Below are 27224 nucleotides of genomic sequence, written 5' to 3'. Positions count from 1 at the left end.
AAACATAACTCAAATAACTCTCCCAAGCTGTCTAGTGCTCCCGCACTGTGCTGTGTTTCGCTGCATACACAAACGACTCGCATCTAATTAGCCCAAATTAATACATCACAGAGCCAGAGCCCCTCTCCCCCCAACCTCTGTCAGGCCCTCATTAAGCTGGTTTGGAATGATTCACGTAATTACCACCTCTATTTGACTTAATATAGAAAATAAATGAGCTTATATAAAACAACAACACAGCAAACAAATTAATAACAACAATGGCAGGAAAGGAGGGAGGGAGATGGAGGATGGTGGGAAACAGAGAGGGAGAAAGAGGTAAAAAGCAATAGACAGAAAGAGAAAAATAAAAACAGAATAGAGAGTGAGAGAAAGAGAGAGGAGAGAGATGGAGAAAGGGAGTGAGAGACAGACAGAAAGAGGGAGAGAGCGGGGGGGGGGGGGGGGGGGGAAGAGAGACACAGAGAAACAGAGAGCCTCTGTAGTGAATGACTGGTGTCTGGAGAACATTGGGATTAATGGAGTGTAGAAGATTCATGGCGATATAACTACTAAATTCTAATTTGTTTGCATTGGCTATTTAGACTCTAAATGAGGTTCTTGATTGTGTTTATGGAAGACCGCAGTGGACAGAGCTGCACTTAATCTGTGGTGATTACCCTGATACATCACTGTAGTAGAGATGGGAATTCACACACACACACGCATGCCACGCCTGATTGGATAACAGGGGCTGTATAGTTTGGGCAACACACTGATGATGATTCTGAGAAATAAAGACAGATTATGGAATCCGTTATGAGGCTCTTACCTGAAGCTTCACCTTCATTCTGTCAATGTTCAGCACTTTATTCTGGAAAAGGAAAGCAGGAATACATTAATGAGACATACTTAAATAGCTTAGGTAACCAAATCAAATGAAGATGACTTTCTCTTTCTGTGTGTGCGTACCAGTGGAGGCTGTTGAGGGGAGGACGGCTCATAATAATGGCTGGAACGGAGCAAATGGAATGGCATCCTCCCCAATTAAGGTGCCACCAACCTCCTGTGGTGTGTGTGTGTGCAGCTACAGTGTATGTGAGAAACTTCTCCCCATACTTTACTAATCAGGAAGAGATCTTTCCCTTCTCTCCTGCCTGATGACATGCTTGCCTCCACCTGTCCACCTCTCCTTTTGCTCTTCCGCTTCCCTCCATCAACAATGCAGTGTTCCAGGTCCCTTTGTTAATACCGCTGGCCTGTTACTCCAGAGGATCTCCTCCTCACCCCTCTCTCCCCTTGTTCTCCTCCTTCTCCTCCTCCTCCTCTCACCTAACCCTGTTCCTCTCCATTCTCCTCCTCTCCTCCCTCCCGCTCTCCTCCCCACCTCTTCCTCCTCCTGCTCCTCTCACCTAACCCTGTTCCTCTTCCTCTCACTTCTCCTCTCCTCCTCCATCTCTTCCCTCCCTCTCTCTCCTCCCTCTCCTCCTCTTCTCCTTCCTTATTCTATAACCCAACTCTAGTGATGAGCCCCTCTCCACTGAGTTCCACTCCTCCCTCCAGAAACAGCCTGCGTACACTCAGCATGGCTCTTACGAAGATCAACACTTCCATACCACTTAAAATAAAATAAAATTGTATTTGTCACATACACATGTTTAGCAGATGTTATTGCGGGTGTAGCGAAATGCTTGTGTTTCTAGCTCCAACAGTGCAGTATATCAAACAATTCACAACAATACACACAACCTAAAAGTAAAATAATGGAATTAAGGAATATATCAATATTAGAAATATTAGGATGAGCAATGTCGGAGTGGCAATGTGAAGGAAGCAATGTACATGTAACTGCCAAAAGAAAGGAAACACCAACATAGTGTCAATAGGGCATTGGGCCACCACGAGCCAGAACAGCTTCAATGTGCCTTGGCATAGATTCTACAAGTGTCTGGAAATCTATTGGAGGGATGTGCCACCATTCTTCCACGACAAATTCCATGATTTGGTGTTTTGTTGATGACGGTGGGAATACGCTATCTCCGGCACCGCTCCAGAATCTCCCATAATTGGTGTTCAATTGGGTTGATATCTGGTGACTGAGACAAACACACACACACACACACACACACACACACACACACACACACACACACACACACACACACACTTTAAACCCCCTATGCTCCTTTGAGATGCCTCTTTCAAAGTCACTGAGATCTCTTCTAGCCATGGTAGCCAAAATAATGGGCAACTGGGCACTTTTATACATGACCCTAAGCATGATGGGATGTTAATTGCTTAATTAACTCAGGAAGCACACCTGTGTGGAAGCACCTGATTTCAATATACTTTGTATCCCTCATTTACTCAAGTGTTTCCGTTATTTTGGCAGTTACCTGTATATTGACCATGCATTCTAAGTAGTACGCTAATGTGGATATTGGAACTTAGACATCAGTGACTCAGCTCAATGTGGATGTTCTCTAAGATCCTACATCCACAATGTGACAAAGGGCAAAGTTCAGCTCATGGCTACAGCAAGGTTAAATACCACAGCCAGTTCTGGAAAGTAATCTATTCTTCCATTGATCACAGGTCAATGTAACTATTCTACAGGCATTGTCCTGAGAAATCTCAAAACTGGTGTCTTGAATGAATGCAGAATTACTGTCACTAGGCCTGGGATTCAATACGATCGATCGCACGTTGCCGACAATTTTAAAGACAATGTTACCCCATTCGCAGAGATTTAATTCACAGTAAAACACAGCAGAAATTACCTTTAAATGGCGCATTGTCGACAGGCATGATCGGATTGAATCCCGGATTAGATGTTCTAGGTCAGATAAAATAAAAGCAACCAAAAGGTACAGTAAGTATTCATGATATTAAACATACCTTTTTTTTTTTTTTAACTGTACTCTTTAAATCCTGAACAAAAACAATTGATTCATACAAAAAAATTGTTCTCAAAGACCGTCCCGGGAGCCATTCCATATCCATGGTTACACAACAAACTGACCAATAAACTCAGTTAATCTGTGTATCCAACCTATTAGGGGGCACTTCCTAGTTCCTACTCATCAATCAACATCATTAAGGTGTGTATACCTGTGCATCTGCATGTATCTGTGTCCCGAGGGAGGGAAGGCATATATTAATTCCCACACATTAATTACAGTATGACTCCCCTCTAAAGATAAAACTATTCCATCTCTGTGATCTCACCTCTGTTCACAAGCTTACAACAACATGAAGCAAATAAAAGCACAAACAAACAATATGCAGATCTGATTCATCACTAATGCCATGGCAACCCCATGGCGACGCTCAGAAAACAGATTACCCCTTGTTGCCGTGAGACGGGGAAACAGCAAAGATGCTCTACTCCTTCAAGATCGCCCACACAGAGCACTACCAATCTTTGATGACTTGTTGATTTACCCTCCCAGGGTTCCAGTGAAGACGACTCCTCCATATTCAGTGGCTGTGGGTCCAGCAGAAACAGGAGTAGCCTCTTCACAGTGGTGGTGTTCATTAGGCACCAAACAGAAGAAAACAGACTAAAACATGGAGGGACTACCTGGACAGGTCCAATAAAAAAAATGCACATTTTCATGGTCCATTGCAAAATGTTTAAAAACATTTTCCATTGCGTGCCCTAACATGAGTGGAGTCTCTGTGTGTGTCTATTGGTTACGAAAGACAGCTCACACTGTGCTTCAGGCCTGTTGAATATTCAGTGACCCAGAGAAAACACACTGTAAAGTGGTGCCCTGTGGGGTTTAGGATACAGCTCGCTAGATTCCACTGATAGATGGGATGATTAGGCCTAATCATCATGTATCATGTCTAGGTCCACTCAGCCTGATGGCATTAGAGCAGCTGAAACTGCCACAGGAATCCAAATGGGTTCTCTCTCACAGGGTCTATTGTGGAGGCACTGCCAACAGGTATTGTATGACGGTCAATAGATCAGTCAATCTACTGGGGCTGAGAGAAGCTGTGTTCTCCTCGCATCAATCATTATCAGTCACATGGATCAATCTAACACTGTTTTACAGGTTAAGAGTGTTTCTCAAACATTTTTATGTTTGAGTGATTATGTGAGAATGCGGCAACCTCCGTCCCTCTCTCAGATCCTTTCCATTCCCAAAGCGCCAGTCAGACCATCCCCATATACACATACAAAAGCCTGCCTCCAAAATAAAATGATACTAGCTGATAATGTAGTCTATTTTCCATTACAGTAAAAGCTGGATAAAGAGCTCTCAGAGACACAGAGCGAGAAAGAGAGAGACACAGAAAGAGAGAGAGACACAGAGAGAAAGGAATATGGAGAGACCGAGAGAGAGAGAGACAGACAGAGAGTTATTTTGCTCAGTAATTACTGACAGACCCACAGGGGTCTAGGCTAGGCTGGACTGTACATCTCCAGAGCAGCTTGTCAGAGAGCACAGTAATGGGGAAATAAACTCAAAGACTGAGGACCTCAGAGAGATAGGAAGGCCCTCTCTGCTCCTCTCCTTTTTGGAGACCTGTCAGAGTTTGCCAAACGGTACTGTGCATGCACAAAGACACACAAACTCAAAGATAGACACACACAACCTCACCTCTCCAACCACCCCCTCACACACACACACACACACACACACACACACACACACACACACACACACACACACACACACACTGGGGCTTCATTAAAAAGAACCCTGGGAGAAGAGCCGTGTCAGCAGCAGCAGCAGCAGCACTAACACAGAACCAGCCAGGTCACCCGTGATTCAAGTCAGTATTCGACGTCCATCCATGTCTGAGGACATCAGGAGATGACGTAGAAACAGGCTACTTCAGGTAGGTTTGGGTTTTGCTAGGGCGTTGTGGACAGAGATGGTGGATAGGCGTAAGCATCTGCCTCTGAAGTTGTTTTGGAGATTTTTGTTTTAAGCCTATCCCAAAACGTATCCCTTACCTTAAGCATTTGGAGTTAATGCCTAACCTTAAGATTTCGGAGTTTATGCCTAAACTTAACCTTAAAACACCTTGAAATTTGACGTCTGCAACAACTGCAACAAGAAATTCTGATATGAGACTGAGAGTTAGTTGCTCAGACCACCATTCATCTACCACCAGCTCACAGGACAGGTCTCATCTACCACCAGGCCACAGGACAGGTCTCATCTACCACCAGGCCACAGGACAGGTCTCATCTACCACCAGGCCACAGGACAGGTCTCATCTACCACCAGGCCACAGGACAGGTCTCATCTACCACCAGGTCACAGGACAGGTCCCAATCACAATTTACAAGTAACTTCAATTAAGACACACTGGGATGGAACAGGCACAGGAGCAAATCAGTAAATCCTCGGCCCTCTGGCTGGTAAATACCGTATGCAACGTGTTTACGATATACTGTATACAGTGGGGAGAACAAGTATTTGATACACTGCCGATTTTGCAGGTTTTCCTACTTACAAAGCATGTAGAGGTCTGTAATTTTTATCATAGGTACACTTCAACTGTGAGAGACAGAATCTAAAACAAAAATCCAGAAAATCACATTGTATGATTTTTAAGTAATTAATTTGCATTTTATTGCATGACATACGTATTTGATACATCGGAAAAGTAGAACTTAATATTTGGTACAGAAACCTTTGGTTGCAATTACAGAGATCATACGTTTCCTGTAGGTCTTGACCAGGTTTGCACACACTGCAGCAGGGATTTTGGCCCACTCCTCCATACATACCTTCTCCAGATCCTTCAGGATTCGGGGCTGTCGCTGGGCAATACGGACTTTCAGCTCCCTCCAAAGATTTTCTATTGGGTTCAGGTCTGGAGACTGGCTAGGCCACTCCAGGACCTTGAGATGCTTCTTACGGAGCCACTCCTTAGTTGCCCTGGCTGTGTGTTTCGGGTCGTTGTCATGCTGCAAGACCCAGCCACGACCCATCTTCAATGCTCTTACTGAGGGAAGGAGGTTGTATTCATCCTTCTTCTTCCTCCAAACACGGCGAGTGGAGTTTAGACCAAAAAGCTATATTTTTGTCTCATCAGACCACATGACCTTCTCCCATTCCTCCTCTGGATCATCCAGATGGTCATTGGCAAACTTCAGACGGGCCTGGACATGCGCTGGCTTGAGCAGGGGGACCTTGCGTGCGCTGCAGGATTTTAATCCATGACGGCGTAGTGTGTTACTAATGGTTTTCTTTGAGACTGTGGTCCCAGCTCTCTTCAGGTCATTGACCAGGTCATGCCGTGTAGATCTGGGCTGAACCCTCACCTTCCTCATGATCATTGATGCCCCACGAGGTGAGATCTTGCATGGAGCCCCAGACCGAGGGTGATTGACCGTCATCTTGAACTTCTTCCATTTTCTAATAATTGCGCCAACAGTTGTTGCCTTCTCACCAAGCTGCTTGCCTATTGTCCTGTAGCCCATCCCAGCCTTGTGCAGGTCTACAATTTTATCCCTGATGTCCTTACACAGCTCTCTGGTCTTGGCCATTGTGGAGAGGTTGGCGTCTGTTTGATTGAGTGTGTGGACAGGTATCTTTTATACAGGTAACGAGTTCAAACAGGTACAAAACTAACAGGTCTGTGAGAGCCGGAATTCTTACTGGTTGGTAGGTGATCAAATACTTATGTCATGCAATAAAATGCAAATTAATTACTTAAAAATCATACAATGTGATTTATGTTTTAGATTCCATCTCTCACAGTTGAAGTGTACCTATGATAAAAATTACAGACCTCTACATGCTTTGTAAGTAGGAAAACCTGCAAAATCGGCAGTGTATCAAATACTTGTTCTCCCCACTGTAGTCTGCTGTTGTTCTGTACAGCCATAACAAGCTAAATATCTCAGCCAAGTATCTCAACCATACTGTAACAAGCTAAAGGTGACAGCATCACTTTGTCAGCAATATCATCTCCTTGGGGCTGTACTAAAAAAATAGTTAGGTTGGTCTCTTTCACCTGTAAAATAGATGCATTTATTTTTCGAAGCCTGAGCCATAGATTTTGATACTCTAAAAAACTCTCCCAAATGAAATTTGTACCATACGTAATAGGTAAAGTCTGTGACCTTCTATAACAGTTAGACTCTCTACAAAAACTCTCCAAAAGTTTTGTACAGTGAGCAATCAAGTTTTTGACCTTCTGTTCCAGGCCAGGATCTCTCCAAGTCCCCCTGAGACAGCCTTTGTACTCTGCAGCCTGTACTCTCTGTCTGCAACTGAAAGCACACCCTCTCAGGCTCCCAAAATGACTATTGACTATGCAGTGGAGTCTGCTTCCGAAATTGACGGAACCTTTCCATTATCGACTGGGTCTGTGAGGAGCTGTCTGAACAGGTAGGAGCAACATGGTGGCTATATGGACTGGGTCTGTGAGACGCTGCCTGAACAGGTAGGAGCAACATGGTGGCTATATGAACTGGGTCTGTGAGGAGCTACCTGAACAGGTAGGAGCAACATGGTGGCTATATGGACTGGGTCTGTGAGACGCTGCCTGAACAGGTAGGAGCAACATGGTGGCTATATGGACTGGGTCTGTGAGACGCTGCCTGAACAGGTAGGAGCAACATGGTGGCTATATGGACTGGGTCTGTGAGACGCTGCCTGAACAGGTAGGAGCAACATGGTGGCTATATGGACTGGGTCTGTGAGACGCTGCCTGAACAGGTAGGAGCAACATGGTGGCTATATGGACTGGGTCTGTGAGACGCTGCCTGAACAGGTAGGAGCAACATGGTGGCTATATGGACTGGGTCTGTGAGACGCTGCCTGAACAGGTAGGAGCAACATGGTGGCTATATGGACTGGGTCTGTGAGACGCTGCCTGAACAGGTAGGAGCAACATGGTGGCTATATGGACTGGGTCTGTGAGGAGCTGTCTGAACAGGTAGGAGCAACATGGTGGCTATATGGACTGGGTCTGTGAGACGCTGCCTGAACAGGTAGGAGCAACATGGTGGCTATATGGACTGGGTCTGTGAGGAGCTGTCTGAACAGGTAGGAGCAACATGGTGGCTATATGGACTGGGTCTGTGAGACGCTGCCTGAACAGGTAGGAGCAACATGGTGGCTATATGGACTGGGTCTGTGAGGAGCTGTCTGAACAGGTAGGAGCAACGCACTTGCATTTATCTAAAGGGTTAGCTGAGCATCTCTTCTCTATCCCTCCCAGATTAAACTTGTTTTTTAAATTACTGATAGTCCAGACAGACAGCTGTATCTAAGGTAAGACCCCTATAATATGGATAAACGTTGTGAGGGGGCGGATCAGCCACTGTGAGACACTCGTCTGGCCTTCTTTCAGACAAAGTGAAGCATAATAAAAAAACAACTGTTAATTGTACATACATAGATGCATGGATTCCTGCGTGTGTGTGTGTGTGGGTGAATAATGTGCCTTGGCTTAATCTCAGGGCTGACTGCAGAAGGCTGTGAGATTAACGGTTTACATCACTCATTACATTACACTTCTCCTAAAGAGCTTCCCCTCTGTGAACTGAACTGAACACACACACACACAAACACACCCCCGGTTGAGATGAAATGTGTCGTTGGTTGGGGTCATTGCAGAGGCAATGACTACCTGGTGGTTATCCTCGCTGTGAGTTTGTGATAATCCAATTTGTGGGCAGCACGTAAAATTATCCCACTGAAACATCCAAAAGAGCTGCTCCCCTGGAGACCATCAACCTCTCTCTCTCTTTCTGGTCTCTGCCTTTCTCTTTGGCTCTCTCTACATCTCCCTCTCTTCTGCTCTCTCCATATCCATCCAACACCTCTCGCTCTCCCCATATACACACACACACACACATATATACGCTTTTTCCACCTCTCTCTACCTCTACCTCTCCATCTCGCTCTACCTCTAACCCTTATCTCCATCTTTCTCCCTGTCCTCTAATCTCTCCACCTTACGCTCTCTCCTCTAACTCAATCTTTCTCCCTCTACCACATCTCTCTCTCCCCCTCCTTCTCTCTCACCTTCACTCTGCCTCTCTGTCCATTTCCCTCTTCCGCCTTCTCCCTCCCTTTACTCCCTCCATCAGTTTAGTTCCCCATTACTGTGCTCTCTGACAAGCTGCTCTGGAGATGTACAGTCCAGCCTAGCCTAGACCCCAGTAGGTCTGTCAGTAATTACTGAGCAAAATAACACCCTCCCTCCCTCCAGTAAGTGTTGTTAAATATTCATGCTCCTCCTCTCTGCATCCTGGTGACATTAGAACAGCAGGTGCACAGCTCAATCTCACTAATTAGAAACGCTACCCCAGACAGAGCACACACACACATCTGTCATTTTGGTAAAACATACTGGTGGAAATACTTTTCTATGTAACAGTAACTTAAATAGACCAGAAAAACACAGCTGTATATTGCACTAGTTCAACCACATACTGACCCAAATCTGTAGTAATAGGTTATGTTTCCATTGAGCAGGTCTACTGAGTGGTTCAGTTCTCTTATCTTACAGAAGACCTCAGCAACAAACTTCAGAGTGAACAAATAGGCTCCTTTGGAAGTTCAACATCTCTGCTGTTCTGGAATATCTTTGTTGAATCACATCCTCGTTCCTCCATGAAGGGCAGGTGTAGAGACACGCACCCAGGGAGTCTACCCTTTCCTGGAAGGCCAGGGCAATCATTAGCGACTCCTCCAATGAGTTGATCGGAGAGAAGAGGGAACTGGGGGGAGCGCTCTACATTAGCTGGGTGGGTGCAGCCTTTCTCCTGATTGGAGGGGCCATACCTAGCAGAACTCCGTATACAAGCAGAACAGAGGTTGCAGGCATCCCCACAGGGGTCATAGGAAGGATAATCTCCATGGTGCCCTGTGCAATACAGATTCTGTCCTGGTCCTTCTTCATCCTCCTTGGGTTTCTAGGGCTGATATTATTGTTTTGCGGGGTCAAAGTACACGAACTGCATCAAGAGGAATACTTACAAAGCTGACGGGAATAACTCTGCTGGAATATTGTTCATCATGGCTGCTTTTGTCCAGCGGATCTTTTTCTTCTTTGTTTCCCTTGACAAAACTCCGACCCTGACAACAATACCTTTATGTTTTCAGTTGAACTCAGTAGGTGGGCTGCTTCACTGCTTCTGATAAGAGGGACCATACTCTTCTGCTGCTTTAAGAAAGAAAAGTGAGAGTTGACAACTGACTCTTATGCCTTGAATCTTGTCTTACGTGACCTTAATTTATCTTAGGTCTACTACTTCTGTGTTTGTGAATCTGAGAGCAGCAAATAGATGTAAGCAATATGATGATTGGTGATGGCTACGCTTCATAGTCTTCTACACCCACACTGGACCCTGCAGAGTAAGATTGCCCACCACTTGTCTTGACTCAGTGACACATGGAACAGGCTCACAGCATCCACTTCCTTGTCAAAACACTTGAAAGGGACATGTAGATGTTGTCTAAGGGCTGGTTGAGGTGGGATTTGCTATAGGTAGAGGAACTTCCACCAAAATAAATTGCTTTTCCATTATTATGAATGGCTTTTCCATTATTTTTTATAATAAAATGTTATTCAACTCCTAACTTAATTTGTTCATTGGGTGGAGCTGTACATTGCACTAGTTTTTCAGCCATGTGGGTATCAACCACAACCACAAACTGCTTCAAATATGTATCAATAGGTTATGTTTCCATGACGACATCACAGCATTGAGCAGATATAGAGGTTGACTGAGTGGCTCAGTTCTCTTATCTTACAGAAGACCTCAGCAGCAAACTTCAGAGTGTAAGAATCTGCTGTTCTAGAACTTTGTAAAGACTGAAGGTGCCATAGCTCCAGGATCTCCTCTGGAAGTTCAACATCTCTGCTGTTTTGGAATGTCTTTGTTGAGTCACATCGTTCTTCCTCAGGGAAGGGCAGGTGTAGAGAGACGCACCCAGGGACCCAGTATGTCGATGGGCATGGAGATCATGGGCATCGCCCTGGGAGTCATAGGATTAATCAACACCATTTTAGTGTGTGCACTCCCCACCTGGATGGAGACAACTTTCATAGCAGCTAACTTTGGCACCAAGGAGGTGGTCTGGGACGGCCTGTGGATGAGCTGTGTGAAAAGGAGCACGAGCCAGATGCAGTGTGAGGTCTACGACTCCATGCCAAGCTCTGTATGGAGCTCCAACCTGCAGGCCGCCAGAGCCATGAACATCATCACTATTATCCTGGGATTTCTGGGGGTCATGGTCTCTATGGTCGGGGACAAGACCATTAACTACATTAAGGGAATATTCTTCATTTTGGCCGGAATTCTCATCCTCATTCCTGTCTCCTGGAAGGCCAGGGCAATCATCAGCGACTCCTCCAAATTGTTGTTCGGAGTGAAGAGGGAACTGGGGGGAGCGCTCTACATCGGCTGGGTGGGTGCAGCCTTTCTCCTGATTGGAGGGGTCATACTTAGAAGAACTCTGTATACAAGCAGGATCGAGGTTGCTGGCATCACCACAGTCACAGGATGGATAATCTCCATGGTACCCTGTGCTTGTGCTTTAGGAATGTTAGACCTTCTGCAATACAGGGCACTGGTTCTTCTGTCCTTATCCTGCTTCTCCATCATGTTTGGGTTTCTAGGACTGATATTAGGTTTATTCGGGTCAGGCTGCATCAAGAGGAATATGTCTAAAGCTGAAGTGAGTAACTCTGCCGGAATACTGTTCATCATGGCTGGTATTTTCCAGCTGATCATTATCTTCTTTGTTGCCCTCGACATGACACAAAACTCGGAACCTGAGAACGTCCTGCGGAGTGATGCCCTCATGTTTTCAGCTGAACTCAGTAGGTGGGCTGCTTCACTGCTTCTGATAGGAGGGACCATACTCTGCTGCTGCGTTAAGAAGAAAATATTTAAGAAAGAAAAGCCGAAGTCGACAATTGACTCTAATGACCTAAATCGTGTCTTACATGATCTTTATTTATCTTAACCTTACCACTTCTGTGTTTGTGATTCTGAGAGCAGCAAATACAGTGGGGGAAAAAAGTATTTAGTCAGCCACCAATTGTGCAAGTTCTCCCACTTAAAAAGATGAGAGAGGCCTGTAATTTTCATCATAGGTACACGTCAACTATGACAGACAAAATGAGAAAAGAAAATCCAGAAAATCACATTGTAGGATTTTTAATGAATTTATTTGCAAATTATGGTGGAAAATAAGTATTTGGTCAATAACAAAAGTTTCTCAATACTTTGTTATATACCCTTTGTTGGCAATGACACAGGTCAAACGTTTTCTGTAAGTCTTCACAAGGTTTTCACACACTGTTGCTGGTATTTTGGCCCATTCCTCCATGCAGATCTCCTCTAGAGCAGTGATGTTTTGGGGCTGTCGCTGGGCAACACGGACTTCCAACTCCCTCCAAAGATTTTCTATGGGGTTGAGATCTGGAGACTGGCTAGGCCACTCCAGGACCTTGAAATGCTTCTTACGAAGCCACTCCTTCGTTGCCCGGGCGGTGTGTTTGGGATCATTGTCATGCTGAAAGACCCAGCCACGTTTCATCTTCAATGCCCTTGCTGATGGAAGGAGGTTTTCACTCAAAATCTCACGATACATGGCCCCATTCATTCTTTCCTTTACACGGATCAGTCGTCCTCGTCCCTTTGCAGAAAAACAGCCCCAAAGCATGATGTTTCCACCCCCATGCTTCACAGTAGGTATGGTGTTCTTTGGATGCAACTCAGCATTCTTTGTCCTCCAAACACGACGAGTTGAGTTTTTACCAAAAAGTTATATTTTGGTTTCATCTGACCATATGACATTCTCCCAATCCTCTTCTGGATCATCCAAATGCACTCTAGCAAACTTCAGACGGGCCTGGACATGTACTGGCTTAAGCAGGGGGACACGTCTGGCACTGCAGGATTTGAGTCCCTGGCGGCGTAGTGTGTTACTGATGGTAGGCTTTGTTACTTTGGTCCCAGCTCTCTGCAGGTCATTCACTAGGTCCCCCCGTGTGGTTCTGGGATTTTTGCTCACCGTTCTTGTGATCATTTTGAGCCCACGGGGTGAGATCTTGCGTGGAGCCCCAGATCGAGGGAGATTATCAGTGGTCTTGTATGTCTTCCATTTCCTAATAATTGCTCCCACAGTTGATTTCTTCAAACCAAGCTGCTTACCTATTGCAGATTCAGTCTTCCCAGCCTGGTGCAGGTCTACAATTTTGTTTCTGGTGTCCTTTGACAGCTCTTTGGTCTTGGCCATAGTGGAGTTTGGAGTGTGACTGTTTGAGGTTGTGGACAGGTGTCTTTTATACTGATAACAAGTTCAAACAGGTGCCATTAATACAGGTAACGAGTGGAGGACAGAGGAGCCTCTTAAAGAAGAAGTTACAGGTCTGTGAGAGCCAGAAATCTTGCTTGTTTGTAGGTGACCAAATACTTATTTTCCACCATAATTTGCAAATAAATTCATGAAAAATCCTACAATGTGATTTTCTGGAGATTTTTTAAAATCATTTTGTCTGTCATAGTTGACGTGTACCTATGATGAAAATTACAGGCCTCTCTCATCTTTTTAAGTGGGAGAACTTGCACAATTGGTGGCTGACTAAATACTTTTTTCCCCCCACTGTAATTGGTGATGGCTACACTTCATGGTCTGTACCCACACTGGACCTTGCAGGGTAAGATTGCCCACCACTTGTCTTGACTCAGTGATGCATGGACTCACAGTATTCACTTTGAAAAACCTTTGGAAGGGACATGTAGATGTTGTCTAAGGGCTGGTTGAGGTGTGACGTTTTATAGGTGGTGGAACTGCCACCAAAGTCAATTGCTTTCCCATTATTATGAATTGTTTTTTTCATTATTATTTACAATAAAATGGTATTATTCAACTCCTGTGCTGTCTCCTAACTTAATTTGTTCATTGGGTGGAGCTATGTTCTTCCTCATAGCTCAGGGGTTATTTCTGGACAGGGATAACATTTCTTATCAAGGCGTAGGTGTAGGTGGTCTGAGTTTATAATCAGATGACAGTGGATCAAACAATACGATTTTATCATTACCAAAATAAGCAGGGGCACACACACACACACACGTAAACAGTTAACATTTGCTCCCTATAGTGTGTTCAGTGAATCAGTCATTTAGGTGAAACGTAGATGTGAAAAAATACCTTTCTATGACTTCTCTATAACTTTGAATAGATGAGGCAGTCAAAGCCATAGAATTAGGAATTAGAATACTAGAATGGACATGAATGTTATTATGACAGTATAAAATGTCAGCCATTTTGGTCAGGGAGTAGGTCAGTTGGTCCTCCCCTTCATCTACACTGATTGAAGTGGATTTAAGTGACATCAATAAGGGATCATAGCTGTCACCTGGATTAACCTGGTCAGTCTGCCATGGAAAGAGCAGGTGTCCTTAATGTTTTCTACACTCAGTGTATATTTTAGAGGCTATTTATACAGAGTTGGTATTTAACCTGTATTAACTATAATTATATAAGATTATTTTAGGTTGACAATAATTATATTACACAATTTCTGATATATCACATGCCTTACTTTTATTTTCCTGCATAAGTAAAAGCAGGAAATGCATCACCTATGCATGGAATCCGGGCACGCAGAATTCCGACTAAAATCAGCGGATTTTCAAATAGAATGCATAGGATTCTAAAGTTCAATAAAATGGACTTGTTGTTGAATGTAAGTTTTTCCTCTGTTTTCATTGATGTATTTCAATCACCGAAAAGTGCAGCCAGAGGTGTAGCCCCTCCTCTGTGTGAGGAGAGGTGCAGGGTGCAGACAGCTCCGTGAATGAATTACAGCTGTCTGAGGAGAGAAGTATAAAAAAAAAATATATATATATATTTTTACAGCAGAGGAGCTGAGGAGTAAACACTTGGCGACCAGAATAACAGCCAGGGACAGGGCCAGCGAGTTTCCAGCTGAACTGTACGAGGATGGAGGAGTACTTGTCTGCAAAGTCTGTCAGCATTCAATCGACTACATACTGCACCTTAGGCCACTCCGACACAAAAATAGGAGGGCTAGTGGACCAGGTAAACATTAGGATGCTTTAGATAGCTACAGATATATTAACTAGCTAGAAGGTTTGTTCTAGTTAGCTAATATCTGTTCTTGACAATTACATTTTTTGTCTGTATCTATATAGAGTGGCAAGTTAGCTAGCTAACGTTAGCCTGGCAAGCTTCCCATGTTGTCACTCCAGCTCCAGCACGTCATTTAGGCTAGCTAGCTAACTTAGCTGAGGTAATGTTAGCTAGCTAACAAATTAGCCAAAGTGACGTGGTGGAGCTATCAAAAACAAGTGACAAGTTAGGAATTACAAAAGCAGCAAGTCTCAAACATATGTTTTGTGACTTTTTTGTGACTTTTTTTAGTTAACTATCATTGTTTGAAAATGTCGTTGTGTGTGAGACATACTGTCAGGTTTATGGGCTGTGTGTCTGTGTGTGTGTGTGTGTGTGTGTGTGTGTGTGTGTGTGTGTGTGTGTGTGTGTGTGTGTGTGTGTGTGTGTGTGTGTGTGTGTGTGTGTGTGTGTGTGTGTGTGTGTCTGTCGCTTCAGGAGAGTGTGTGCTTAGCGTCAAAGCTTGAGATCCACTGTCGCCTGCTATTGAACTCAACCTGAGAATTCTTAATTTACCAAATGTAACCATTGTTCTCTATTTTCTACATTTGTTTCAGTCCAAACAAGAACACAGACCCTGGCCTCCTGTCTGACAAAGACCCCCTTCACAGCTGAGAGAAAGGAGTTCATCTTGGACTTCACAAGAACATTAATCAAAGCAGATACCTCTTGAGAAGGGGCCCAAGTTCTCCACATTTCTGAAGAAACACTGCAAGCAGAGGGTCTATCCCAGCACCATCCCATCTGCGTACAGAGTACCTGCCAGACCTCTATCCACAATATGAGCAGGACATCAGAGTCGCTGTAGAGGGAAAGGACATTTATGTCATCCTTGATGAGACGACCGATGCCTTTGGAAGATGTGCACGCGCATTCCTACACCAGCCAGTGGGTGAACGACCTGTTGTAGCAGATCTAGCTTTCTTGGATAAAGTAAACTATACCATTGTGTCCCAAGCTGTCATTTCCTGTCTCAACAACAATGGGGTTGACTTTAACAATGTGTGGGCTTTTGTAAGCGACTCAGCTAGCTATATGACGAAGGCTTTCACCAGCATCTTGAAGGGCCTCTTCCCCAACTCCAGACACGTCACCTGCTTTGCCCATCTCCTGAGCCTGGTGCTGGAGGACGTGAACAGGCTGTGTGCTCTGAAGAGGAAGGAGATAATTCATGCTGGAAAATGGCAATTATCCTGTGATGCCTGTGTATGCTGTGCAGACCAGGTGGGTCTCCTGGATACGTGCTGTGGAGTACCTGGCAGAGTACATGGATGTGCTCACCGACATCACTACGACCTTACCGGAAACAGCGAAGTGTGTCCAGGACCTTTGTGAGCTGCTGAGGGAACACAAGGCCCAGCTGAAGGCAGAGGCAGTGTTCATTGTGGAGCATAGTGTGGAGACAGTGGCTAACCTGACAAAGCTGGAGGAGACCTCTGTGCCAACAGCCCACAACATCGCCAGCAAGCTAGAGGACGTACAAATGCAGTTTGAGAATGGCAGAACAGCTGGGGCTGACGACCGGCGCCCTCATACAACTGAACTGCTTGGGCAGCTTCCAGAGGAAGACAGGAACTGAGTTGTTCCAGTCTGCCATGGCAGCATGATCCATCAAGCTACAGACTGTGCTGGAGAAGCACCCCTGCCTTCACCTGTTCAAGGCACTAACTGTTCTAGATCCAGCCCAGGTGGTAGGCGCAAGAAAGGAAATTAAGTACTATGTCCATGCCATCCCTGCTCTGAGCCAGGTGTCTGCAGAGGAATGGCCCATATACATGGGCATTGACAAGGCAGACGCTATGGAAATGAGTGCAGTGGACTGGTGGGAAGCTAGGCAGGACAGTATGCCAGCCTTAGCTCACATTGCGGCAATATACAGTGGGGGAAAAAAGTATTTAGTCAGCCACCAATTGTGCAAGTTCTCCCACTTAAAAAGATGAGAGAGGCCTGTAATTTTCATCATAGGTACACGTCAACTATGACAGACAAATTGAGGAAAAGAAATCCAGAAAATCACATTGTAAGATTTTTTATGAATTTATTTGCAAATTATGGTGGAAAATAAGTATTTGGTCACCTACAAACAAGCAAGATTTCTGGCTCTCACAGACCTGTAACTTCTTCTTTAAGAGGCTCCTCTGTCCTCCACTCGTTACCTGTATTAATGGCACCTGTTTGAACTTGTTATCAGTATAAAAGACACCTGTCCACAACCTCAAACAGTCACACTCCAAACTCCACTATGGCCAAGACCAAAGAGCAGTCAAAGGACACCAGAAACAAAATTGTAGACCTGCACCAGGCTGGGAAGACTGAATCTGCAATAGGTAAGCAGCTTGGTTTGAAGAAATCAACTGTGGGAGCAATTATTAGGAAATGGAAGACATACAAGACCACTGATAATCTCCCTCGATCTGGGGCTCCACGCAAGATCTCACCCCGTGGGGTCAAAATGATCACAAGAACGGTGAGCAAAAATCCCAGAACCACACAGGGGGACCTAGTGAATGACCTGCAGAGAGCTGGGACCAAAGTAACAAAGCCTACCATCAGTAACACACTACGCCGCCAGGGACTCAAATCCTGCAGTGCCAGACGTGTCCCCCTGCTTAAGCCAGTACATGTCCAGGCCCGTCTGAAGTTTGCTAGAGTGCATTTGGATGATCCAGAAGAGGATTGGGAGAATGTCATATGGTCAGATGAAACCAAAATAGAACTTTTTGGTAAAAACTCAACTCGTCGTGTTTGGAGGACAAAGAATGCTGAGTTGCATCCAAAGAACACCATACCTACTGTGAAGCATGGGGGTGGAAACATCATGCTTTGGGGCTGTTTTTCTGCAAAGGGACCAGGACGACTGATCCGTGTAAAGGAAAGAATGAATGGGGCCATGTATCTTGAGATTTTGAGTGAAAACCTCCTTCCATCAGCAAGGGCATTGAAGATGAAACATGGCTGGGTCTTTCAGCATGACAATGATCCCAAACACACCGCCCGGGCAACGAAGGAGTGGCTTCGTAAGAAGCATTTCAAGGTCCTGGAGTGGCCTAGCCAGTCTCCAGATCTCAACCCCATAGAAAATCTTTGGAGGGAGTTGAAAGTCCGTGTTGTCCAGCGACAGCCCCAAAACATCACTGTTCTAGAGGAGATCTGCATGGAGGAATGGGCCAAAATACCAGCAACAGTGTGTGAAAACCTTGTGAAGACTTACAGAAAACGTTTGACCTGTGTCATTGCCAACAAAGGGTATATAACAAAGTATTGAGAAACTTTTGTTATTGACCAAATACTTATTTTCCACCATAATTTGCAAATAAATTCATTAAAAATCCTACAATGTGATTTTCTGGAAATTTTTTTCTCAATTTGTCTGTCATAGTTGACGTGTACCTATGATGAAAATTACAGGCCTCTCTCATCTTTTTAAGTGGGAGAACTTGCACAATTGGTGGCTGACTAAATACTTTTTTTCCCCACTGTATCTGTGCCTCCCCACTACCTCAGTGGATGTAAAGAGACTTTTCTCGCATTATCATAAGCTACTTAGTCAGCGTAGAAGGAGCCTCACAGAGAAAAATGTTTAAAATGTTGATGATTGTGAAGTATAATAGCGTACTACACCGGCTCCGACACTTGTCGGATGTGGCAGGGCTCGCAAACTATTATAGACTACAAAGGGAAGCACAGCCGCTAGCTGCTCAGTGACACAAGCCTACCAGACGAGCTAAATTACCTCTATGCTCGCTTCGAGGCAAGCAACACTGAAGCATGCATGAGAGCATCAGCTGTTCAGGATTCACAAGGCCGCAGGGCCAGACGGATTACCAGGACGTGTACTCCGATCATGCACTGACCAACTGGCAAGTGTCTTCACCAACATTTTCAACCTGTCCCTGACTGAGTCTGTAATACCAACATGTTTCAAGCAGACCACCATAGTCCCTGTACCCAAGAACACTAAAGTAACCTGCCTAAATGACTACCGACCCGTAGCACTCATGTCTGTAGTCATGAAGTACTTTGAAAGGCTGGTCATGGCTCACATCAACACCATTATCCCAGAAACCCTAGACCCACTCCAATTTGCATACCGCCCCAACAGATCCACAGATGATGCAATCTCTATTGCACTCCACACTGCCCTTTCCCACCTGGACAAAAGGAACACCTACGTGAGAATGCTATTAATTGACTACAGCTCAGCGTTCAACACCATAGTGCCGTCAAAGCTCATCACTAAGCGAAGGACCCTGGGACTAAACACCTTCCTCTGCAACTGGATCCTAGACTTCCTGACGGGCCTCCCCCAGGTGGTAAGGGTAGGTAACAACACATCTGCCACGCTGAACCTCAACACGGGGGCCCCTCAGGGGTGCGTGCTCAGTCCCCTCCTGTACTCCCTGTTCACTCATGACTGCATGGCCAGGCACGACTCCAACACCATCATTAAGTTTGCCGACGACACAACAGTGGTAGGCCTGATCACCGACAACGATGAGACAGCCTATAGGGAGGAGGTCAGAGACCTGGCCGTGTGGTGCCAGGATAACAACCTCTTCCTCAACGTGAACAGGACAAAGGAGATGATTGTGGACTACAGGAAAAAGAAGAGGACCGAGCACGCCCCCCCATTCTCGTCGACGGGGCTGTAGTGGAGCAGGTTGAGAGCTACAAGTTCCTTGGTGTCCACATCAACAACAAACTATCATGGTCCAAACACACCAAGACAGTCTTGAAGAGGGCATGACAAAGCCTATTCCCCCCCAGGAGACTAAAAAGATTTGGCATGGGTCCTCAGATCCTCAAAAAGTTATAGCTGCACCATCGAGAGCATCCTGACTGGTTGCATCACTGCCTGGTATGGCAACTGCTCGGCCTCCGACCGCAAGGCACTACAGAGGGTAGTGCGTACGGCCCAGTACATCACTGGGGCCAAGCTTCCTGCCATCCAGGAACTCTATACCAGGCGGTGTCAGAGAAAGGCCCTAAAAATTGTCAAAGAATCCAGCCACCCTAGTCATAGACTGTTCTCTCTGCTACCGGACGGCAAGCGGTACCGGAGAGCCAAGTCTACAGTGCCTTGCAAAAGTATTCATCCCCCTTGGCGTTTTTACTATTTTGTTGCATTACAACCTGTAATTGAAATGGATTTTCATTTGGACTTCATGCAATGGACATACACAAAATAGTCCAAATTGGTGAAGTGAAATGAAAACAATAACTTGTTAAAAAGAAATCACAAAAAACAATAACGGAAAAGTGGTGCGTGGATATGTATTCACCCCCTTTGCTATGAAGCCCCTAATGAAGATCTGGTGCAACCAATTACCTTCAGAAGTGACATAATTACTTAAATAAAGTCAACCTGTGTGCAATCTAAGTGTCACATGATCTGTCACATAATCTCAGTATATATACACACCTGTTCTGAAAGGCCCCAGAGTCTGCAACACCACTAAGCAAGGGACACCACCAAGCAAGCGGCACCATGAAGACCAAGGAGCTCTCCAAACAGGTCAGGGACAAAGTTGTGGATAAGTACAGATCAGGGTTGGGTTATAAAAAAATATCAAAAACTTTGAACATCTCACGGAGTACCATTAAATCCATTATTTTAAAAATGGAAATATGGCACCACAACAAACCTGCCAAGAGGGCCGCCCACCAAAACTCACGGACCAGGCAAGGAGGGCATTAATCAGAGAGGCAACAAAGAGACCAAAGATAACCCTGAAGGAGCTGCAAAGCTCCACAGCGGAGATTGGAGTATCTGTCCATAGGACCACTTTAAGCCGTACACTCCACAGAGCTGGGCTTTACGGAAGAGTGGCCAGAAAAAAGCCATTGCTTAAAGAAAAAAATAAGCAAACACGTTTGGTGTTCACCAAAAGGCATGTGGGAGACTCCCCAAACATATGGAAGAAGGTACTCTGGTCAGATGAGACAAAAAATTAGCTTTTTGGCCATCAAGGAAAACGCTATGTCTGGCACAAACCCAACACCTCTCATCACCCCAAGAACACCACAGCATCATGCTGTGGGGATGTTTTTCCATCGGCAGGGACTGGGAAACTGGTCAGAATTGAAGGAATGATGGATGGCGCTAAATACAGGGACATTCTTGAGGGTACAAACCACAACCACATACTGGCCCAATTCTGAATGAATAGGTTATGTTTCCATGACGACATCAGTGACTCCTCCAAATTGTTGATCGACGAGAAGAGGGAGATCTCTACTTCGGCTGGAGTGTCTAAAGCTGAAGTGAGTAACTGCCGCAATATTGCTCATCATGGCTGGTATCATCCAGCTGATCTTTGTCTTTGTTGCCCTCGACTTGACACAAAACTCTGACCCTGACAACTTCCTGCGGAGTGATGCCCTCATGTTTTCAGCTGAACTTAGTAGGTGGGCCGTTTCACTGCTTCTGATAGGAGGGACCATACTCTGCTGCTGCTGCTTTAAAGAGGCACTATGCAGAAATCGATACAATTCTAATATTTCGCCTAATTTCAGTTTATGTGTAGAGAATCATTGTACCATCTAAACCGCTGTGAAATATATTTTCCATAACCTAACATATTGTACTTTCAGATGTTTGAAGCTGGTGTACAAAACCAAAAGTAAAAGATGCAAAAGCAAAACTTAAGAACGGGAAGTATAGAAATAGCGCACATAGAACAGATCTACCACTCTTAGACTTGCTTTCAATGAGAACGACAGATCTATAACACACATTTCTGTGTGAATTTGGTCAGGTCGCCCAAAAAGTTACGTACTGCAGCTTAAAGAAAAGCCTGAGTTGACAATTGACTCTAATGCTCTACATCATGTCTTATGTGATTTTTTGTTATTACCGTAGCCTTACCACTTCTGTGTTTGTGAATCTGAGAGCAGCAATTAAGTGTAAGTAATAAGATGATTGGTTATGGCTACACTTCATGGTCTGTACCCACACTGGACCCTGCAGGGTAAGATTGCCCGCCACTTGTCTTGATTCAATACCCACTTCCTTTGAAAAACAATTGAAAGGGACATGTAGATGTTGTCTAAGGGCTGGTTGAGGTGGGATTTGCTATAGGTAGATGAACTTCCACCAAAATAAATTGCTTTTCCATTATTATGAATGGCTTTTCCATTATTATTTATAATAAAATGTTATTATTCAACTCCCAACTTAATTTGTTCATTGGGTGGAGCTGTACATTGCACTAGTTTTTCAGCCATGTGGGTATCAACCACAACCTGCCTCAAATATGTATAAATAGGTTGTTTCCATGACAACATCACAGCATTGAGCAGATATAGAGGTCTACTGAGTGGCTCAGTTCTCTTATCTTACAGAAGACCTCAGCAGCAAACTTCAGAGTGAACGAATCCACTGTTATAGAACTTTGTAAAGACTGAAGGTGTCATAGCTCCATGATCTCCTCTGGAAGTTCACACACACACACACACACGCAATATCTTCTAGCTAGAGGATGGGGACAGGCTAGAATGAACTAAAAGGCACACACACACACAAACACTCCCAGCTTTGCTTCCTCCTGTGAGAGAGCTGACAGCAGTGCCAGTAAAGAACTCCTCTATGACAGAAATGTCAAACCAGAGAGGAACTACAGTGAGCCTCGGTTAATCAGTCAATTTTCACTGCCCGACTGGTTTTCATGATGGTTACTCAGTCTATTTCTCTGCCTGGCTGGTTATTCATGATGGTTAATCAGTCCATTTTTCTGCCTGGCTGGTTTTCATGATGGTTAATCAGTCCATTTCTCTTCCTGGCTGGTTTTCATGATGGTTAATCAGTCCCTTTCTCTGCCTGGCTGCTTCTTATCATCCTCCCACATGTTGAAAGCTACAGTACAGTTATTTTCTCCTCTGGTTTTCTCTCTAGTTTTTCACACAACCGCACTCACTCACTAACTGACAAAGACACACAGCTCTTAGACCCAGAATTATTCAAAAGACAGTGGAGCTGCGATTCAATCCGTAGCACAGCACCTTGGACAGATGACAATGCCGCTTTTAAAGACACTTTAGTGGAGATTACATTAATGGTAAACGCTGTGCATGTCAAGGCACTGCACTATAGCACTGATTTGAATTGAATCCATTCCTAAGCTTCTGATTGTGTACACAATTCAACCCTAAAGAGTTCACAAAGCAGCAGCCTAACCATATCAAATCTCCTGGACTCCTTCCATACAAAGGCTGTCAGTTCAACAAGTCCATATCCACAGTAATTATTAAAATACAAGAACAGAAAACAACAACTTGTCTACTGTAATAACACAGTTAGCATTTAAACTCTGCAAAAAAAGAAACTTCCCTTTTTCAGGACCCTGTCTTTCAAAGATAATTCGTAAAAATCCAAATAACTTCACAGATCTTCATTGTAAAGGGTTTAAACACTGTTTCCCATGCTTGTTCAATGAACCATAAACAATTAATGAACATGCACATGTGGGACGGTCATTAAGACACTAACAGCTTACAGACGGTAGGCAATTAAGGTCACAGTTATGAAAACTTAGGACACTAAAAGAGGCCTTCCTACTGACTCTGAAAAACACCAAAAGAAAGATGCCCAGGATCCCTGCTCAGCTGCGTGAACGTGCCTTAGGCATGCTTCAAGGAGGCATGAGGACTGCAGATGTGGCCAGGGCAATAAATTGCAACGTCCGTACTGTGAGACGCCTAAGACAGCGCTACAGGGAGACAGGATTGATCGTCCTCGCAGTGGCAGACCACGTGTAACAATACCTGCACAGGATCGGTACATCCGAACATCACACCTGCAGGACAGGTACAGGATGGCAACAACAACTAACCGAGTTACACCAGGAATGCACAATCCCTCCATCAGTGCTCAGACTGTCCGCAATAGGCTGAGAGAGGCTGGACTGAGGGCTTGTAGGTCTGTTGTAAGGCAGGTCCTCACCAGACATCACCGGCAACAACGTTGCCTATGGGCACAAACCAACCGTCGCTGGACCAGACAGGACTGGCAAAAAGTGCTCTTCACTGACGAGTCGCAGTTTTTTCTCACCAGGGGTGATGGTCGGATTCGCGTTTATTGTCGAAGGCATGAGCGTTACACCGAGGCCTGTACTCTGGAGCAGGATCGGAGGTGGAGGGTCCGTCATGGTCTGGGGCGGTGTGTCAAAGCATTATCGGACTGAGCTTGTGGTCATTGCAGGCAATCTTAACACTGTGCGTTACAGGGAAGACATCCTCCTCCCTCATGTGGTACCCTTCCTGCAGGCTCATCCTGACATGACCCGGACTGAGTATGGCTGGTGGCATGACGATGCCACCAGCCATACTGCTCGTTCTATGCGTGATTTCCTGCAAGACAGGAATGTCAGTGTTCTGCCATGGCCAGCGAAGACCCCGGATCTCAATCCAATTGAGCACGTCTGGGACCTGTTGGATCGGAGGGTGAGAGCTAGGGCCATTCCCCCCAAAAAATGGGTGCCTTGGTGGAAGAGTGGGGTAACATCTCACAGCAGGAACTGGCAAATCTGGTGCAGTCCATGAGAAGGAGATGCACTGCAGTACTTAATGTAGCTGGTGGCCACACCAGATACTGACTGCTACTTTTGATTTTGACCCCCCCTTTGTTCAGGGACACATTATTCAATTTCTGTTAGTCACATGTCTGTGGAACTTGTTCAGTCTATGTCTCAATTGTTGAATCTTGTTATGTTCATACAAATATTTACACATGTTAAGTTTGCTGAAAATAAACGCAGTTGACAGTGATAGGACGTTTCTTTTTTTGCTGAGATATATATATATATACACACACAGTGAGGGAAAAAATTATTTGATCCCCTGCTGATTTTGTATGTTTGCCCACTGACAAAGACATGATCAGTCTATAATTTGAATGGTAGGTTTATTTGAACAGTGAGAGACAGAATAACAAAACAATCCAGAAAAACACATGTCAAAAATGTTATAAATTGATTTGCATTTTAAATGTTTCCACCCCCATGCTTCACAGTAGGTATGGTGTTCTTTGGATGCAACTCAGCATTCTTTGTCCTCCAAACACGACGAGTTGAGTTTTTACCAAAAAGTTCTATTTTGGTTTCATCTGACCATATGACATTCTCCCAATCCTCTTCTGGATCATCCAAATGCACTCTAGCAAACTTCAGACGGGCCTGGACATGTACTGGCTTAAGCAGGGGGACACGTCTGGCACTGCAGGATTTGAGTCCCTGGCGGCGTAGTGTGTTACTGATGGTAGGCTTTGTTACTTTGGTCCCAGCTCTCTGCAGGTCATTCACTAGGTCCCCCCGTGTGGTTCTGGGATTTTTGCTCACCGTTCTTGTGATCATTTTGACCCCACGGGGTGAGATCTTGCGTGGAGCCCCAGATCGAGGGAGATTATCAGTGGTCTTGTATGTCTTCCATTTCCTAATAATTGCTCCCACAGTTGATTTCTTCAAACCAAGCTGCTTACCTATTGCAGATTCAGTCTTCCCAGCCTGGTGCAGGTCTACAATTTTGTTTCTGGTGTCCTTTGACAGCTCTTTGGTCTTGGCCATAGTGGAGTTTGGAGTGTGACTGTTTGAGGTTGTGGACAGGTGTCTTTTATACTGATAACAAGTTCAAACAGGTGCCATTAATACAGGTAACGAGTGGAGGACAGAGGAGCCTCTTAAAGAAGAAGTTACAGGTCTGTGAGAGCCAGAAATCTTGCTTGTTTGTAGGTGACCAAATACTTATTTTCCACCATAATTTGCAAATAAATTCATAAAAAATCCTACAATGTGATTTTCTGGATTTTTTTTCTCAATTTGTCTGTCATGGTTGACGTGTACCTATGATGAAAATTACAGGCCTCTCTCATCTTTTTAAGTGGGAGAACTTGCACAATTGGTGGCTGACTAAATACTTTTTTTCCCCACTGTACATTTAAACTCAGGTTTTCACAATTCCTGACATTTAATCCTAGTAAAAATGCCCTGTCTTAGGTCAATTAGGATCACAACTTTATTTTAAGAATGTGAAATGTCAGAATAATAGTAGAGAGAATGATTTATTTCAGCTTTTATTTCTATCATCACATTCCCAGTGGGTCGGAAGTTTACATACACTCAATTAGTATTTGGTAGCATTGCCTTTAAATTGTTTAACTTGGGTCAAACGTTTCGGGTAGCCTTCCACAATAAGTTGTGTGAATTTTGGCCCATTCCTCCTGACAGAGCTGGTGTAACTGAGTCAGGTTTGTAGGCTTCCTTGCTCGCACACACTTTTTCAGTTCTGCCCACAAATGTTCTATAGGATTGTGGTCAGAGCTTTGTGATGGCCACTCCAATACCTTGATTTTGTTGTCCTTAAGCCATTTTGCCACAACTTTGGAAGTATGCTTGGGGTCACTGTCCATTTGGAAGACCCATTTGCGACCAAGCTTTAACTCCCTGACTGATGTCTTGAGATGTTGCTTCAATATATCCACATAATTTTCCTTCCTCATGATGCCATCTATTTTGTGAAGTGCACCAGTCCCTCCTGCAGCAAAGCACCCCCACAGCATGATGCTGCCACCCCCGTGCTTCACGGTAGGAATAGTGTTCTTCGGCTTGCAAGCCTTCCCCTTTTTCCTCCAAACATAATGGTTTTGGAGCAGTGGCTTCTTCCTTGCTGAGCGGCCTTTCAGGTTATGTCGATATAGGACTCATTTTACTGTGGATATAGTTAATTTTGTACCTGTATCCTCCAGCATCTTCACAAGGTCCTTTGCTGTTGTTCTGGGATTGATATGCGCACCAAAGTACGTTCATCTCTAGGAGACAGAAAGCTTCTCCTTCCTGAGCGGTATGACGGCTGCGTGGTCCCATGGTGTTTATAATTGCGTACTATTGTTTGTACAGATGAACGTGGTACCTTCAGGCATTTGGAAATTACTCCCAAGGATGAACCAGACTTGTGGAGTTCTACCATCTTTTTTTGAGGTCTTGGCTGATTTCTTTTGATTTTCCCATGATGTCAAGCGAAGAAATGTGAAATACATCCACAGGTACACCTCCAATTGACTCAAATGAGTCAATTAGCCTATTAGAAGCTTCTAAAGCCATGACATCATTTTCTGGA

The 27224-nt window shown here is 44.7% G+C and overlaps 1 protein-coding gene across 1 annotated transcript in view; it reads right to left on the bottom strand.

Annotated features, from left to right (window-relative positions):
- The window catches only part of LOC311145184 (ras-related protein Rab-26-like), a gene marked incomplete at both ends in the record, with an annotated part of 119165 nt that overhangs the window by 52969 nt on the left and 38972 nt on the right, over nt 1-27224 (bottom strand). Inside the window, one exon of the mRNA XM_084181394.1 lies at nt 812-853. Within this exon, the coding sequence (XP_084037520.1) occupies nt 812-853 (42 nt within the window). The remainder of the gene's footprint in view (nt 1-811; nt 854-27224) is intronic.

This window comes from Coregonus lavaretus, assembly GCF_964263955.1.
Source record: "Coregonus lavaretus genome assembly, chromosome: 2".
In the NCBI taxonomy this organism is placed as follows: Eukaryota; Metazoa; Chordata; class Actinopteri; order Salmoniformes; family Salmonidae; genus Coregonus; species Coregonus lavaretus.
Note: the sequence above shows the minus strand (reverse complement) of the source record. Positions and strands in the feature narration are given on the sequence as shown.